This window comes from Silurus meridionalis, chromosome 4 (genome assembly GCF_014805685.1).
Source record: "Silurus meridionalis isolate SWU-2019-XX chromosome 4, ASM1480568v1, whole genome shotgun sequence".
Classification (NCBI taxonomy): Eukaryota; Metazoa; Chordata; class Actinopteri; order Siluriformes; family Siluridae; genus Silurus; species Silurus meridionalis.
This window is the reverse complement of record NC_060887.1, coordinates 36,631,012-36,648,744: the sequence shown is the minus strand read 5'-3', so window position 1 is coordinate 36,648,744 and position 17,733 is coordinate 36,631,012. Positions and strand designations below refer to the sequence as shown.

The 17,733-nt window shown below is 38.7% G+C and overlaps 1 protein-coding gene and 1 non-coding gene across 2 annotated transcripts; both read right to left on the bottom strand.

The window, feature by feature from the left end:
• Positions 1–1,207: 1,207 nt before the first annotated feature.
• Positions 1,208–1,279, bottom strand: trnag-ccc. The gene has a single exon. It is a non-coding gene; the product is annotated as a tRNA-Gly (tRNA).
• Positions 1,280–3,554: 2,275 nt separating this feature from the next.
• Positions 3,555–12,515, bottom strand: nell3 (NELL (neural EGFL like) family member 3). The gene is made up of 5 exons (XM_046846053.1): positions 12,348–12,515; positions 9,832–10,454; positions 7,244–7,791; positions 7,030–7,096; positions 3,555–6,000 (listed from the first exon to the last, which is right to left on the bottom strand). Exons 2-5 carry the CDS (start codon positions 10,436–10,438, stop codon positions 4,463–4,465), a joined length of 2,760 nt encoding a protein of 919 aa, XP_046702009.1. The 5' UTR covers positions 10,439–10,454; positions 12,348–12,515; the 3' UTR covers positions 3,555–4,462.
• Between the last annotated feature and the right edge of the window lie 5,218 nt (positions 12,516–17,733).

Sequence of the window (17,733 nt, the reverse complement as noted above, 5' to 3'; positions counted from 1 at the left end):
ATGACAGTGTGTATTTTTCTTTGCTGTCCTTGCACTGGATTTCTTTGGGTCTAGTTACATTTCTGATCTCATTTGATCTTCGAAATATAGAAAACATCTGGATCTAAGCACATTTCACACCTGCTTTCAATCTGAGGCGCAGACAGAAAAACTGTGTATTAGCTCTTCATGATCAGGGGCTGTCAGGCACGTTGTGAATCCAGCCTGCTGCTTCACTCAGGGACTAATCACGTTTGCAAACAAAGAGATATTAGAACGCTTTTGGACCTTCTGATGCTGCCTTAAAACCTTAGGAAACTTTTATTTAGTCCACCGGAGGTTCAATGAGTCTTGAATATTTTTATGTATTTGTTTTTCCACTGACCCACTGGGGAAGTGTTAGCTCAAAGGTTACGGCTTTGGGTTACTGCAAAGAAGGTTTCAGGTTTAAACCCCAGTTGTGCTATTCTTGGGCCTTTGAGCAAAGCCTTTAATCTGTTCTTTCTAACACTGCTGGGATATGCAAAGACAGAATTTTACTGGGCTGTTATGTACAAGTGAAAAAAAGCCTTTTTGTTTTTTAAATCATGGCTAGAAAACCACTTTACGAAGGTCACTTTACATTTATGGCATTGGACAGACGGATTTATCCAGAGCGACTTCAAACTGAGTAGTTGAGTTTTAAGGCCTTGCTCAAGGGCCCCCAGCAGTGGCAGAATTATGGTGATGGGATTTAAACTTGTGACCTTCCTAACCAGAGTCTAGTGACTTAACCACTAAGCTGTCACTTCCAACTTTGCCAGACAGAGACTATATCCAGTGGAAGACAGTAGCTGGAAGTGCTTTCAAGTCATAACTGTATTTGTATACATCTGCAAAAGTTCCTGTTCCCACGTACCTTATTGCAGCTATAAACCCTTTTTCCATATAAAATTTACAAAATGCAATTCCCTCCATTCTTCCATCCAGACCTTGGCTAGCCAGAAAACCTGGTTACAACTTTACCTATAAATGTTGACTCTGGAGACTCCTTCCATCATTGTTCAATAAACATCTCCTTGCAGAAAATTCTAAAAAAACTTTCTTTCGGCTTCTCCCGTTAGGGGTCGCCACAGCGGATCCTCCGCACGTTTGATTTGGCACATGTTTTACGCTGGATGCCCTTCCTAACGCAACCCTCCCCAATTTATCCGGGCTTGGGACCGGCACTGAGAGTGGCTGGGGATGGTTCCCTGACCGGGAATCGAACCCGGGTCGCAGCGGTGGGAGCGCTGTGTCTTAACCACTAGACCACCAGGGGCGCAGAAAATGTTGCAGAAAATTCTAAAACATTTTTCAAATTCGAATCTGTTTAGTAGAATTAGAGCTGAGATCGATGGGACATCCCTGTAACTGTGTTACTATTGAAACAATATCATGTTAGACTAATCTCATAAATGTAAGCCTGCGCAACTGAGCTGCTGTTACAAAAAAAAAAAATACTTCTGGCCAAAAAGATTTCAGCATTACAGCACACCTTTAGAGGTTTTGTGGAGTCCAGGCCTTGACACATCAGAGCTGTTTTTATTATTAATAAGCAGGTGGTCTTGCTGTTGAAAGAATATATCGATCAGGCATAACGTTATGACCCCCTTTCACTGCCAAAAACACTCCCGACCCATCAAACATTAACACAATTAACTTCTTCAGCAATTTGAGATACAGGAGCTCGTCTGTTGGATCGGACCACACGGACCAGCCTTTGCTCTCTGCGTGCATCAACGAGCCTCGTCCCCCACGACCCTGTCGCCGGTTCACCACTGTTCCTTCCTTGGACCACTTTTGATAGATTTTGACCTCTGCAGACCAGTAACATCCACAAGAGCTGCAGTTTTGGAGATGCTCTGACCCAGACGTCTAGACGTCACAATTTGGCCCTTGTCAAAATCGCTCAAATTCCACTTTGAGGACAAAATGTTGACTTGCTGCCTAATAGATTCCACCCACTAACAGGTGCCATAATGAAGAGATAATCAGTGTTATTTACTTCACTGCTCATAATGTTATAATGTTGTACTGTCGGTGTATATAGATATAATGTATAGGTATATAGATGTTAGCAATCCTACAGCATATGCTTATTTAATAATAATGTCATTATAAAGGCATCATCAGATGTTATATAAACAGGATACCATACACTTCCTCCTGTATCATGGTGTTTTATACCACTGGTCTGATGACTGAATAAAGGTATACCACCACTTCAGTTCATTGCATTGAATGCTAACTAAACGTTAATGAATAGTGAAGTGTTTACTTACCTTCACTCCCACAATCAAATGTGTGTTCAGGGGAACAGCTGCTGATCGTTAACCAAGACGTGACTCTTATCAGATGCTTTTTTTGGACTCTTTGCAAAAGAACCAACACAGAGGGTCAAGAATGCGGCTGAACTGTAAGCCATTAAAGGGTGAGATGGTGCATAGCAAGTGCAATTTCAATCTCATTTTATTTGAATCCACCTTAATATCTCTTACAGGATCAAAAAATTCTATCAACCTTGTGTGCTTATTGGTGCAAATTTGCTTAAAATTTGGAAAGCAGTGACTCATTGGTTTAGATGTTGGCCTTCTGAATAGAAGGTCATGAGTTCATGCTTCATGGCAATGTAAGTTCTCTGGATAAGGGCATCTGCCAAATGCCATGGAAGTGTGTGTTATGACTGTTTTGGTGGGGAGGTGGTAGCTTAGAGTAATCTTAAATCCCAGTCAAACCTTCTGAATAAGGGCTTTTACCAAATGCTGTAAATGTAATGTAATGCTTTAGACTTGATTAAATATCACGTTTCACTCTGCAGGAAAAGAAACCCCCACTATATTCAAACATATTGTTATCTTTAATTACTATAAGAGTGGAACACGCACATAAAACAAACCGCAATTTAACACACAAAACACTACTGATTTATAGTGAGTTATCTGATGAAACCGGTTGCAAAAGTTTGTACACCCTCAGGATGAAAGTCATTAATGCAGTGTATATACATTTTCATGTGTTCTATTGTACAGAGCTTCAGTGTTACAAAGGAAGGTTAAATAGGTATTGATATTGAAAAAACTCTCAAAACAAGTTTAAAACACTCTTGACTATCTTAGGTCCTCACTTTTTTATATAGCTGCCTCTACCTCTTAATTTAATTCTTTTTAGCAATGCTTGGATCTTTTTCATTGTAATATTTCCATTTTCATCTGTTATTCTGGTAATTTAGCATTTGGATTTCATTTATTGCTTTGCTAAAGGATACACCCACATATTTTCCACCTCATGGAAATGATTTGCAGATTCATCTGCAGATCGAGTGAAACACAAAAATATGTTTCGATTTATTTGTTTTACAAACCATCCTGGGTGCATACAGTTCATTCTCCATGTACCTCAAGGAAACCCTGCGTCATGGTGTTAGATTTAGCGGCAGATCGAGCAAAAAACATAAATATTTTTTCAATTTATTTCTTGTACAAACTGTACTGGGTGTATACAGTACATTTTCCATGTAATGAATAGAAACCATGGAGGGTTACGGAGAAGGGGGCAAACTTTTGCACTCGACTGTATGTATTGCTTGTTTGTTTGTTTTTCATGTTTTTACCATATAAATTACTTTCGGAAGATACAAATACTTAAATCATGTATGCACCATATCCTAGACTGTATGTATTTGATTATAACATTTTTATTTACTTCATAGGGATTCCGATATAAATTTCAATTAAATTTTTTCCCATAAATTGAGAATATAAAGATATATTTGTATAATTCAGATGAAAGAGCTATTAAAATAGATATATCTTTTGAATATTGATATGTTTTAACAATTCTCCCATGACTGTACAATGTTTAAGGTTTTGGAATGTGTGGTATAACATTTCAGATATGTATGCCATCATCATACCCCACCACAAGCGTGTGCACACACCCACAAACACACACACACACACACACACACACACACACACACACACACACACACACACACACACACATACATAAAAAATCACTCACTAGTCTCAACAACAAACAATAATAAACAGAGATTCCCTCAATAAAGATTGGTCACTGCTCAACCAGCCAAAGTACCTGAAAAGCAATCAGTACCTCTTGTTCAAATAAACATACAACTTTGCAATAAACATCAAACAACAAAAAGTAGCACCTTTGCTTTGTAAATATCATATTTTTTTTTAAATGATCGAATATTAACCCTGCCAACCATTGGTTCAGTTTTAGCCAGACCATATACTGTATCTTGAAGCACCATTTCTTATTATATTATTCCATTTCGATTTCTTCTTAATACAAACGGTGATAAATTGCTACCACAGATAAGGAATTCATTTTAAAGTGTACCTCTTTTTTTTTTTTTTTTTCTTTTTTTTTTTTGTGCATAAGGCCATGATTTTCTGAATGCACTTGTTCCTGACAAAACCAAGAATAAGAAGCCTTAGTGTGACGCAGCCACCCAGAGGATGGAAATGTTGGCGCCTTCATCGTAGGTGATTTGATTGATCCGTCCACGTACGCAGTCCAGTGTGATGTAAAAAGCCGTGCCGTTCTGAACCTGGAAAGTCGCTCTAACACCAACGCTGGTCCACTCGCTTCCCTCAGGCATCTGACCACCGACCTGCTGTGCCAGAGGTGCTGAATTCGTCCTGTCCTGCCCCTGCTGGTGTAGCACCAGCTTGACCACGTTGCATGAGTGAATAAGCTTTACAGAGAGTGCCACATTGGCTGTCCCGGCATCTTGGAAAACAAAATTCCTCTGTGGGTGTTGGTGGCCCGCGCCAGCAAGCCGGATGTGTTCGGCATCCGGGCCGACCTGCTGAAACAACAACGGTTTGTTCCTCACAGCTCCAGATGGAAGGCCTACCCTGGAAACGGTGGCCATTAGGGACGAGGAAATGGCTGCTGGAATCCAGAGCAGACTGAGCATGCTAATTCCAGAGCTGTCTCCGAAGTATCGGACGTTGCACTGAGGTGGAGTGAGGATCTCAAAGTTTAACCAGTCACCCGAGTCCACAATGGTAGTAGCAGACAAGGTGATGGATGTGTCCCGATAGTTAACGCCAGACTTAAACGAGCGCATTACTTCCTGGTTGGTCCCATTTGTATTAACGTAGGCAACCAATGAGAAGCCTTCACGGACGCATGTGTGGCCCATGGCGTAGAGTGCCTGCTGCAGGACGAACTTGATGATGCCTCGCTCAGTGAAACGAACTCCACGGTTGTCATGAGTCAGGGCCACTACATAGGGGTCAGAGATAGAAGCAACGCGAAAGGAGGGCCGATAGTTTCCATGATAGTGAGGAGCTGTGGACGTCTGAGCGGTCATCGCGACAGCTCCGGTGTCATGTGACAGCCACATCAGGCTGAATGCAGAAGATCCAAGCTCGTACAGCTGCAGCTCTTTGCTCTGGTTGCAGTGCTGGTTCGGGCTCTTGAGCAGCAGCCACAGAGTCTGGTTGGGCTCCACCTCAGCTGCTGCACTCACACTCACACCCTGGAAGTGCTTCCTTTCTGGCTGTTCCACCCGTACACCACTGAGGTCACGACCTTCCTCTTCGCTCCCACCACTTAACCTCACACCAACCTGCAGAAAGTTGCGGCAGCTGTGTTTCAAGGCAAAGTTGTGATCCAGCCAGAGTAGACCATGCTGATGGAGCCTGATGGAGCCGTCATGACTGACCAGAAGGTCACTTCCTTCTTTTCCCATCACACTCAGCTGCAGACCTGGGAACACACCACTGCTTTTTGACCGAGCTTGGGGTAACGTAACCGATGCGGACCAGGACTGAGAGAACGTATTTTCTGAGATTACTCCACACACAACGTCACTCACAGCACTACAGGAAACAGCTACGTGTTCCCCATCACAGTCTGAACATGCCTGGCACTCCTGGAGCTCTTGATTGTAGAAGTACTCATGACCACACAAGCCTGAAGAGATATCTCTTTCGGACACGCCCAAGCACCGGAAGCCACCTGTGCACAAAAGTACAGGGTACATGTTACACAAGGAATGGTTTAACACAAATGACAATCATTTGGTTAATAACAAACCGTAATTTTAGGCATATTTTAGTTCCCATTTGCAGATTTTGGTGCATCCTGACTCAATGGAACTCGATAATTGCAGACCTGCCAACTCTGAACAAGAGTAATGTGCAGTAGTATGAAAAGAACAAGGGACATGAAATTGTTCCACAAAGCCGATGTTTTAACTGTTGTTTTTGTTCCTTTTCCAATAAAAAAATTCCAGTCTTCTTTTGCCAATGCATGAACATGTCTTTTGGACTATATTCCAATTTTCACCAGCCAATACTTTAGTTCCCCCATAAGAAATAACGTTCACTAATATTTCCTAATTTCTTGTCAAATGTTAGTTAAGACAGAACTATTGATGGCTCATTCATGAACGATTCATGTGACTCAGAAGGATGAGTCGTTTCAAAGAGTGATTAGTTCATTTTCTATTGGACGCGCTTGAGCAAAGCATCGCAAAATCTGTCTAAAAGGTTGTGTAAAGAAAACAGAATTGAGTAGTTCACCTCTCGACTCTTCTAGTCCGAGTCTTTAATCACGTGACTTCCATAGACGCTATGCAGTGCATTACACAGGAAACACAATTGAGTAGTTTTGTCTAATGAGTAGACTGGTAGGAGTAGTTCTTTCTTTTCTCACGTGACTACCATATACGCTATGCAGTTTATATATGTATGTATGTAATATATATATATATATATATATATATATATATATATATATAAAATCCTCTGATTAAAGGAATGTAATGAACTGACTTGTAAAAAGATTTATTTACTTTATTTGCATACATATTTTTGCATAAATTTAGGTCAGAACCATTATTTGCAAGTGGACCTATTGTATAAACCAAGATATATCACTTTTGCAAAAGATTAGCAAAAAAATTGTGCACTTTAAATGAGGGCATGAACTTTCGAATAATTTGCATTGATTAGCCTTTTAGTTCTCGGTTCTGCATTTGAATACCTGGTGTATTGAGGCATTTCACTCTCTCTCCACACACGGTTGGGATTTCTAGGCATTCGTCTCTGTCCTGTATAAAAATTAATTAGTTTATTTGCATATTGTAAATAAGTAGGCCCAATATGTTTATATTTTTGTTTTTTTATACAAATTTAGATCATAAACAATGTTCACATGCTTATCCTTATGTAATGTTTATAAGGATACTGTGTGATACCTGGCAAATCCTGTCAGCGTTCGGTGAACATTGAGAAACCAGAAAGAACCCAGGGGGACACATGGTGCACTGTTGGCACTGGGGTGGCTGCGTTTGAAAATTGCAGTACTCTTCGGGGCCGCATGTGCTGCGACAGCCAAGCAGAGCATGGTTCGTGTCTCTAGTCACGTCCATCATCTTGGCGTCAGTTTTATGCATGGTGTACGACTTTTGCAGGTGGCTGCGAGCTTGGCTTTGCACACCTGCCAGCTGGCTTTCCAAATAACTCTGCAGCTCCCCCTGCAGGCCCTGGAAGGACACCTGCTTGACGGTCTCAGACAGTACACCGTACTGCGCCCTCACCACATCCATCTGCTCGTACATCAGTCTCTGCTGCTCCAGGATCTCGCGTTGCTGGACCAGTAGTGCTCCCTGCTGCTCCTCCAGACGCTGCTGTAGGTCACGAATCACTAACTGCTGCGCCCGCAGAGCCTCCACCAGCTTCTCCTGGCCTTTGGAGAGCTGCAGGTGCAGGACAAGGGCATCTTCAGATGGAACTTCATTTTCTCCTGGAGAAAGAAAACAGCGTGAAGGGCATTTAATCACAGAATACATACACCAAAGGTTCTTAAACAGGCATAAGTAATTTAAACAACTTTTTCAGAACAGATTTATTTTTACCAATGTAATCGAACTACAGTATATAAGCGTAATAAGATGATATTTAAAGTCATGGCTCTATTCATTCATGGATTTTCCGTTAGCAAAACCTATTAGGTCTAAGTTGGCATCATATATCCACCTACCATCTTGGTTTTGTGTCACTGAGATTGGGATGAAACCCATTTTAATTCAAAAGAACAATTCAACAATATAATAACATCAAGGGCTTAATAATAAATCGCAAGGATGGCATGTTATGTCAATAAGGAAATCCTGCGCTCTGGTTTCTTGTACTTTTGGTTAACGGTATTGGCCTGTGGCTGACTTTTTAACTGTTATTATTGTTACTAATGATGGTAATAACAATTAAATGGAAAAAAAAAACTGAATGATTCTCAGCTTAGAGCATAGACAAAAGTTATGCAAAAGACAGACAGCGTGTCTGATGAACAAATGACCTCAATCATGTCAATTCACCTGTGAAAAAACCTCCTGTTCCCTGTGACACTATTAAACTCCAATCAATTCATGACAACATTAGCAGAGGTGCCAATATTTATGGTTCTGTCATATCATTTGCGATTTTGAGCTCGATCTCTTAGCTGAAAGAAAACAATAATGTGAGTATTTTGCAAACATGGTTAGACCAAACATAGTAATTAAGTAACTTCAATATTATTTTTGGCAGATTCTGACTTCATTCGCTTTCGTTCATTGAATTTGAATGCATTCTTATACCTTTAGAGTTCTTATTACAAACCCCAAAGATCTACTCTCCTTTATCCAGACTATTCTCCACTTTGCACTATAAATCAATCACATCAACTCTATTTAGCAGACAATCTTTTAATTTTAGCATCATGTTGAGTATAGTAGAGGCAAGTCCTGAACTGAGGAAGCCTACTTGTTCTATACAATGTTAGCACAGTCAATGCTATAGCTATCTGTGTGCATTTACAGCTGGATAATCAATCACACTTCAAAGTTTTTAACTCATCCCAGGATTGGAGAATGAATGTCCCAATCCTTCCTCAGCTAAATATGTTTCAATATGCTGGAGTAAACAAACAATTATAAAGTCCCCTTGCCTCCTTTTCTTACCTAGTGGTTTTATCCCCATTCAAATTTGAAAAGCTAGCTTTGGTTATTTTGCTAACATTTTGCAGCTGGCTATATTTAACAAAGTTATTCCGGATTCTGTTTTGTTTTAATGCCAGAGTCAACTAGCATCGATTTCAGTAGCTAGCACATTCAGCTTAGTAGCAAGTCAAGATTCTAGTTTATGGTAAATCAGAAATGTCTCAGATTTCTTGTTAGCAATGCTCATGAGTGTATGGATTGTTAGCCGTCTTCAGTACAATTTTCAAAACCAGCACCTCACCACAATTCAGTCTGGTGTCTATTACTTTAAACTTAGAAATGGACAGAAAAGTCTAGACAAACTACAAAAGCTTAAAGTAATTTCTGACTTCAAGTCGTCCCCTAGAGAATCAGTGCTAGTAATTTGTGGGTGCAGTTTTATTTTTGTGCGCGTGTGCCGAGATGGCAATCTCTTATATGCAAACTTTGTAATGCCTCGAAAAAAATGTTCAACCTTACTGCTATTCTTCTGTCTTCCTGTCAAGGCTACAATTTGAGGCAAGGAAACTAGCATGGAAAGACATCAAAGCAAAATAATATTCTAGGTGGTCGACTGCCAGAGAATTTTCCCTTTGCTGCAGCTCCACGAGGCTTCCAAGTGCAGCTGAACAGATGTGTATGGCTATGTGGAAAAGTAATTGTGTTCCAGTTGTGTGGGGAAAATAATTGAATAAAGCGTGCATTGGTAGAAAGTAAAGGGAAAAGGTGCATTACTTAATAAGCTTAGTTTTTCAGAGGAGAGGAGATTAGGTTTAGGACAAAACCCAAACAGTGACAGAACAGCTGGATCCACTGATTCACTCCACCTGGTTTGATGTCACATGTAAGCTGCACTCCCAGCGGTGCGCCTCCAAGTTCCGATGAAGGATATCCGATATCCGGAAATTCCCCCAGAAACTGAGCGGCTCTGTCCGGAACATGCACAGGAGCGTTGTCTGAGCCAGGTCCGCAGCCGTCTGGAGGGCACGGCCTCACTCTGGGCTTGGTCCTGATCCTTAAAGGCAGTCTGCACTCCAGCCCCCTACACTCACGTGTATCATTAATGGCCTGCGGTGGTCTTTTTGTGGTAATACATTCTGCTCCGGTGCATGTGTGATCTGCAGCCTCGGCAACCAGTACCCTCTCCCTCGTGTGACTGTGAGAATGAGAAGCTGTGTGTGACTCGGACATGTCCTGTGAAGAAAGGTGTAGAACTCCGTGTTGCTGGCTTGGTGTAGATCTGCTGTGCGTTATTGGGTTGTGTTGACGTGTTGGTCTGGAAGATCGGCCCGAGCCACAGTGTGACCCTGAACATTGTCTAGACTCCCCCGAATCTAAGCAGCGAGAACCTTTACACAGCTCTGACACACTCTCCACTGACACACATGTGCACAGGAGACACAGCAGGAACAGCACCATTCTTAACAGCATCATTTATTCATTCATCTACCTGAAAAACATAAATGTAACTGATTAAACATCGCCAGAAAGAAATCCAGTGGTATATTAACTCAAAGTGTTACAATACATGTTACAGTGTTACAGAAATAGATGCAGAGTTGAATTAAATCCTACAGTGTTGTATTATGGAAAGTAATAACATTAACTCATACAGTGTTACACTAACTCCTACAGCTTTTATATCAATGGCAACAGTGTTACACTAATTTCTACAGCTGTTACATCAATTTCTACAGTGGTAAATTAACTCTGTGTTACACTAACTCTTACAGCTGTTATATTAATCCTACAGTGTTACACTCACTCCTACTGCTGTTACAATAATGCCTGCAATGTTACATTTACTCATACCTTGTTACACTAACTCCTATTATGTTCCTGTAACTCCTACAATGTTACACTAACTCCTATGGTGTTCCTGTAACTCCTACAGTGTTACACTAACTGCTACAGTGAGACACTTACCCCTAGAGTTGTTATTGCAACTCCTACAGTTTCTCACTAACTCATAGTGTTACAGTAACTCACACAGGACACACAGTAACTCACACAGGACACTAACTCCTACAGTGTAACACAAACTCCTACAATGTAACACTAACTCCTACAGTGTAACACTAACTCCTAGTGTTACAATAACTCACACAGGACACACAATAACTCACACAGGACACTAACTCCTACAGTGTAACACTAACTCCTACAGAGTAACACTAACTCCTAGAGTGTTACATAAACTCCTATAGTGTTACATAAATCCCTACAATGTTACACTGTCTCATATATTGTCATATATTGTTACACTAGTCCCCACAGTGTTTCACTAACTTATAGTGATACTTTAGCCCATACAGTGTCAACACTAACTTATAAAGTGTTATACTAACTCATAAGGTGTTACACTAACCTCTACAATGTAACATTGTCATACAGCAGTACAAGAACTTATCCAGTGTTACATTTCCCCCTACAGTGTTTTACTAATTTACTGTTAATTTAGTCTATACAGTGTTACACTATTACTATTTCATTAACTCTGAGTCTCACCTTAAGTTCTACAGGGGTAAATACATATTACTACAGTGTTACACCATCTCATCCAGTGTTACATTAACTCATGCATTTACTCATGCAGTGTTCATAAGTCCAATCTGCTACATGGAAAAACTGTCCATTAGTCACAGTAAGTTATTGTTCCATTGTAGATGGTAACAATTTAAGTGTTAATACAACACTAGATGGAAGAGTTAACTATCTGAGGTAACTGAATCAGGTTCAGCTTTCACTGGAAGATTAATGAGCACTCCTTTAACACTTTACATGTTTATGGTATTCTCTACACGGTACTGTAACACTGTAAGAAATAACACAGAGCTTTAAGAGTCGACCGAATTGGGTTCAGTGTTCAAATTGACATTTATTAACCCAATTTAATCACAAAATAAATTATTATTTATTAATAATTAATTCAAACGTGCCAGTATTAACACATCACTGCAGGAATGTGTACTGCATTCACATAGTTGACACTTTGTTCAGTAATCACTGTACTGCCTATATAACACTACACTTGCATACATTAGGTGTTAATGTAATGCTGTAAGCCTGAGCACACACTCAAGGTGTTACTGTAACACAGAGCCCCAGGCATAAACACGTTAAGAATAAGGTACATTTACATTCATTACCACTTACCACTAAATAGATACACAGCACAAACAAATATTTCCAGACTGGACATCCTTTCCTACTCTACATTCTTTCCCTTTGCTCTTTGTTTGACATGTCAAGGATGAAAGCCACTAGTTAATACCCTGCCTAGGGCACTTTTATAGGCAGGAGAAGGGTATTTAGTGTTAAGTGTGTAAGTGGGAGTGTTTACCTGATGTCTGATCTTCAGATCTGTGCTGGTAATGTCAGCATGCGCTCAGCATCTCTCCATTGGTGTCGTGTCTCTTCGTCTGTCCCTCTGCCTCAAACCCGCAAACTCCACTCTGTCTGTCTCTCCGTCTGTCCCTCTGCCCCAAACCTGCAAACTCCCCTCTCTCTCTCTCTCTCTCTCTCTCTCTCTCTCCCCCTCTCCCGCTCTCTGTTCATCAGCATCAGGTTTCCTCAGACTGGATTTAACCCCTCACTCTCTCACTCCCTCCCTCACTCATTCCCCTTCATCCCCTCCCCTCATGTTTCCTCCTCCTCCTCTTCTTCTCAGGCGCTTCATTTCTTTTCTTGTAGCTTTTATGTTTTCTTTTCAGCACTTCTCATCTCTTTTTTTTTCTTTCTCTCAAAGCCACTTTAACACACGGTCCATTAGAGCATCAGAGCAGATTGGGTTACAGACAGGAGGCTCTCATACTGCGACGCAAAATCCAGACGGGAGAAAATTAGAGACATTTGGTCCGGGATTTGTGCCAAACATCCACCCCTCCTTCAAGTCCCCCCATTCAAGTCCCATTTATCCTCCAATTTAGACATAAAAGACAGAGCGAGACTTCCTGCTTTTAGGCTCAGAGTGTAAAACACATGCTTGTTGTTTGGGAAATCAACCTGCAGGGGTTTTATTTATATTACTCTGAAATTTATTGTATTTTTTTGTAAAAAAAAAAAAATACCTATTGGGGATAATAAACAAACAGACAAAAATGTTTTTTTATTACCAATATTTTTACTTTTTAATGTGTGTCAAAAGAAATTGTGACAAAATATGACCCGAAACACCACCTCTGTGCCTATTATTATTATTATTATTATTATTATTATTATTATTATTATTATTATTATAAAAAAATGTATGTAAAAAAAATATTTTCCTTTTTTTTCTAATGTGTTAAACAAATAATTAATATAATAAACAAATAAAGCTAAATCAATTTTGTAGATACAATTTGTGTTGTTGCAGTTGTTTTTCTTTAATTATTAATATAATATAACTTGTTTTAATTAAGAACAGTGAGATAATTCTTTATTTTTGCTTTTTTTATTAAATTGTATTAATTTTTTGTTTTTTCATTTTCTTAAGCATAATTGAATATAAATATGACAGTAAACAGTACAACAACACGCCAGAGTAAAAAAATGCTGAGTTTTCTTTTTAGATTTAATCTAACATGTCTGAGCACTTCTATCCCAAACTGGGAGACTGTTCCACAGATTTGGAGCAGCTCCTGAAAAAGCTTGATCCTCTCAGCTCCTGAGAACGTCCATTTAATCTTTGGAATGGTCAACATGGATTGGTCTAAGGATTTACAAGCTCCTAAGAATGTCCATAGACAGAAGATCTGATTTGTCTTCTGTATCAGTCTTTTTAAAGTCTTTAAAGAAGACAGCCAGGGCTTAGCTTTTTGCCCAAATGTATCTAAAGCTAGCTATAAATGAGAACGGCCATGTTTTTAAATGGATAGTTGATAAAAAACAGGACCATTTTCTTATTTTGAACACTACAATCACTGCTTATTATTCATTTTAAATGTACAAGAATTTTTATTCGAGTCAAATACGAATTTACTGTTAATTCCAACCATATCCAGTACAGTACAGTGAAACGAAACAACGTTCCCTCAGGACCATGGTGCTACATCAGTTAAACAACACAAAACCCAGATCCACATATACTAACTAGGACACTACATAAAGTGCATGTGAGCAACATTAAGCGTGAAGCAGCGATGGACGATGAGACGGTAGACACGATGACGCTGCAGCACCAACCAGTTTAGCAGATTTGTGATGGTGCAAATGATGATGATGATAATAAATACTATAAATGAAAGCATTTTTTTATGGATTTGTTACTATCCGAAAAAAAACTAGTGACACGAAAGCCCATTTCAAATAATAATACAATTTATTTACCACAGAAATATTGTAAAATGTTCAGGAAATCTGTTTAAATGTCAGTCAGCAGGTCAGTGTAATGTAGCGTAGTGCTAAAAGTCCAAACGACAATAAATCAATAGAAAATCCACACCAAATCATAAGACGCTGTAACTGGGAGCTTGCATCGTGAGAGAGAGTGTCATGATCTTCATTAGGCCCCATCCTGGATTGAGGCCAGTAAATTAAAGGAAATGCTAGCTAATGTCGGTCTTTCGCTCTTTCCCTTCCTTCCGGTGGCTACAAAGGATAATTAAAAGCACTATCCTTATGTGATTCATTTGTGAACCACACTGTCCACCATCTTGAATCTCATCAACAATGAACAATACAGTAACGATCCGGTCTTTTCAAACGTCTGCTGAATTTGAGCTATTTGGAGTTGTGAAGGAAACTGATGGTTTATACCTACTGACCTAGAGGGACTGAAGTAACCATGCCGGGTAGAACTAAAGGCATGAATGACCTTTTCCAAGTGTTTTAAGGAGAGAACCCAGGCTAAGCTTTTGCAAGGAGCCCTAAATGGCAAAAACTATATGTTTAATGACTGGTTTATTGTCTGTTAAATTAAAAGGAACTATTAATAAGAACAGCCAAGGTTTGAACGTGGTTCATTTCAAAACAGGACAATCAGAATTTAGATTCAGGGTCTTGGATTTATCAGAGGGGCTCAACACACCATTTTTGTAGTTTTAAATATCCATTTTGCACACTTTAGGAAATTTTAACTTTGATGCTGGTTAATGAGACGTGTAAAGAGGCTCTGCGGTCTCTAAGTGATGGTGATGGTGTTGGGGGATGTTGTTTGGACAGATGCTGTCTTTTCTACCCCCCGAGCTGCCCCTCTTGGCGAGTTTAGGCCGAACAGGTCAGGGTTTATTTGCTAGAGTTCAGAGGAACAGGAACCCTTTTGCATTGGAGGCCGGAGTTGACTGACAGAGACACAAATCTCAGGCATAATTACTGTTTTTATTCGATGTCAACTACAAGGTCACGACTTTATGAGCGTTTTACTCACTGAAACTGAAACAGTAAGAGTTCTGTGATTTTTGATATCCTGTAATGTATGTTATACAGTGTGTATTTATTTAGCCAGCGATTTAAGAGAATTTTAAAGGTAAAAAAAAAGGAATATTCTCATGTAGAAAATTTTGCAATCGCTAATTAATTAAAGCAGCATCTATTTTTTACCTTTGAGACCCTCAACCCCTACAAATACTACAACTGATTCTCAATGAACCTCTTAAACGCATTAATATTATTATTTTTATTTAATGTAGAGCAGCTTATAGTCTGTTAAACTGTTTTATTTATATGCAGTAGCAAAAATATATTTAGTTTCATTACTTTATTTTTATTTGATGTCAAATTCTTATATATATATATATATATATATCTTTATATACAGTGTAATTAAACATTTTATTTATCGATTTCATGATTTTTATTCTATTTTATTCTGGACCTCATATTATGCACAATTAATTTTTTAAACAAAAAACACCATTCTTCTCATATGCAGCGTGATTTTTACTTTTTGTTTATTAATTTAATTAAATTAATTATTATTATTATTATTATTATTATTTTTATTATTTTTTTTTTTAATCAGACTGTAGAACCAGTCAAGAGTTTGAACACACCAGTGGTTTTTGTTAATTTTTCATATTTTCAACATTGTACATTAATAAAACAGTAAACAATATATAGTGCAGAATATGTGCTACTTTTTTTTTAACGTCCAAAAGAGCTCCGATTAGCTTTGATGCTAGCTTGGCAAACTACTTCTTTCTCTCATTAATTCTTTCATCAGATTCATGAGGTCGTCACCTGGAATGGTTTTCAGGTCACAGGTTTTCCTTGTCAAGGGTTCATTTGAGACATTTCTTCCTAATGTGCTTTAGACTATCAGTGGATTTGTGTAGAGGAAAATGTGAGTACAGAGTCAATCGCCTTATTAGTGCTACTACAACTACAGTACATATTTATATTATTAAATAAAGAGTAAAGACAGGGCAACATTACTTTAAGAAATGGTCAGTCAATCCAAAAAACTACAGAACTTTAAATTAATAAGTGTACACTACAAAACCATCAAACACTATGACAATTAAGATTTGGAGAGTAAAGGAAAAGCAGCCAACAAGCACTCAAAATTGCTGGAAACACAATTCCAGGTGACCCTCATGATGCTGACTGAGAGAAATACAGAATGTTGTGACTTCTGACCCGTACTGTATTAGCTCATGCAGGTTTGTCTGCACATCCAGTGCGATTTTAATTATTAATTGGTTATTTTTTATTTATTTATTTTGATCTGGAATTAATAGGGGAGGGGGGGTTTGGGGGGGGGGCATATTTGTCTTGATATACAGCATCAATTATTTATATATTCATTTAATGTGTTTCATTTTATTTCATGTATGTTCCTTATGTATGCTATTTATTTATACATTCATTTATTTGTTTGTTTGTTGGAAAAATGCACATGGACATGGAAATAAGTCAGTAAACTTTCTATGTATATAGTTTGTGATTTTATTTGTATAGTAATGAATTTATGTAAATGTACCAGATCTTATTTATAATCTTTCCTTTTATGTGCAATAATTCAAACATGATCTCAGTTGGGTATTATATTGTTCCTGCATAATTTATTTACATAATAATAATAATAATAATAATAATAATAATAATAATAATCTTTTTTTAATAATTGATTCCTTTCAGCAGAGGGCGCTGTTGCATTGCTGGATAATCAATAGTCTATTCACCTTCACTTACGTGGCTATAAATCACAGTCTCACTCACACTCGTTGATGTGACTGCTGTTACAGTCACTGAACGGTTGTGAGGTTTTGGACCTATGGATATGTCACGCAGGATAAAGTGCTTTTGAAAGACAGGCCTCTCACAACTTGCCATAAGGCTGTCTGGGGTCGCTCCAAAACCCAGTGATGAAGTAATCCAAGTGTGCTTCAGAGCTGTAAAATAAAACACCTGCTGTTATTCAACAAAGAAAAAGGTAGTGTTGTAGTGTAGAGTATATTCTCAAGGAACGATACTATAGAAATGAAACTTGGATATATATTTAGAGTATCAGTGTGCAGTTTGTATACAGTACAGATTTACTGTCCTCTAAAAATAACTACATACAGTCATTATTGTCTAAATAACTGCCAACAAAAGTAAGTACACCCTCAGTGATAACAGCTGTACCATGCAAAGCCACACGTCCTATTCATCATGTTCATGTTTTTGTCTTTTTGACAGGACCATACAAATTTGAGTTTCGAGTATAAGAGCAGTTAAAATGTAGGGGTTTGAGTCCATTTCTCTCAAACTGACCACTGGATGAGACATGGACCTCATGGTAAAGACTTTCTGAGGATCTGAGA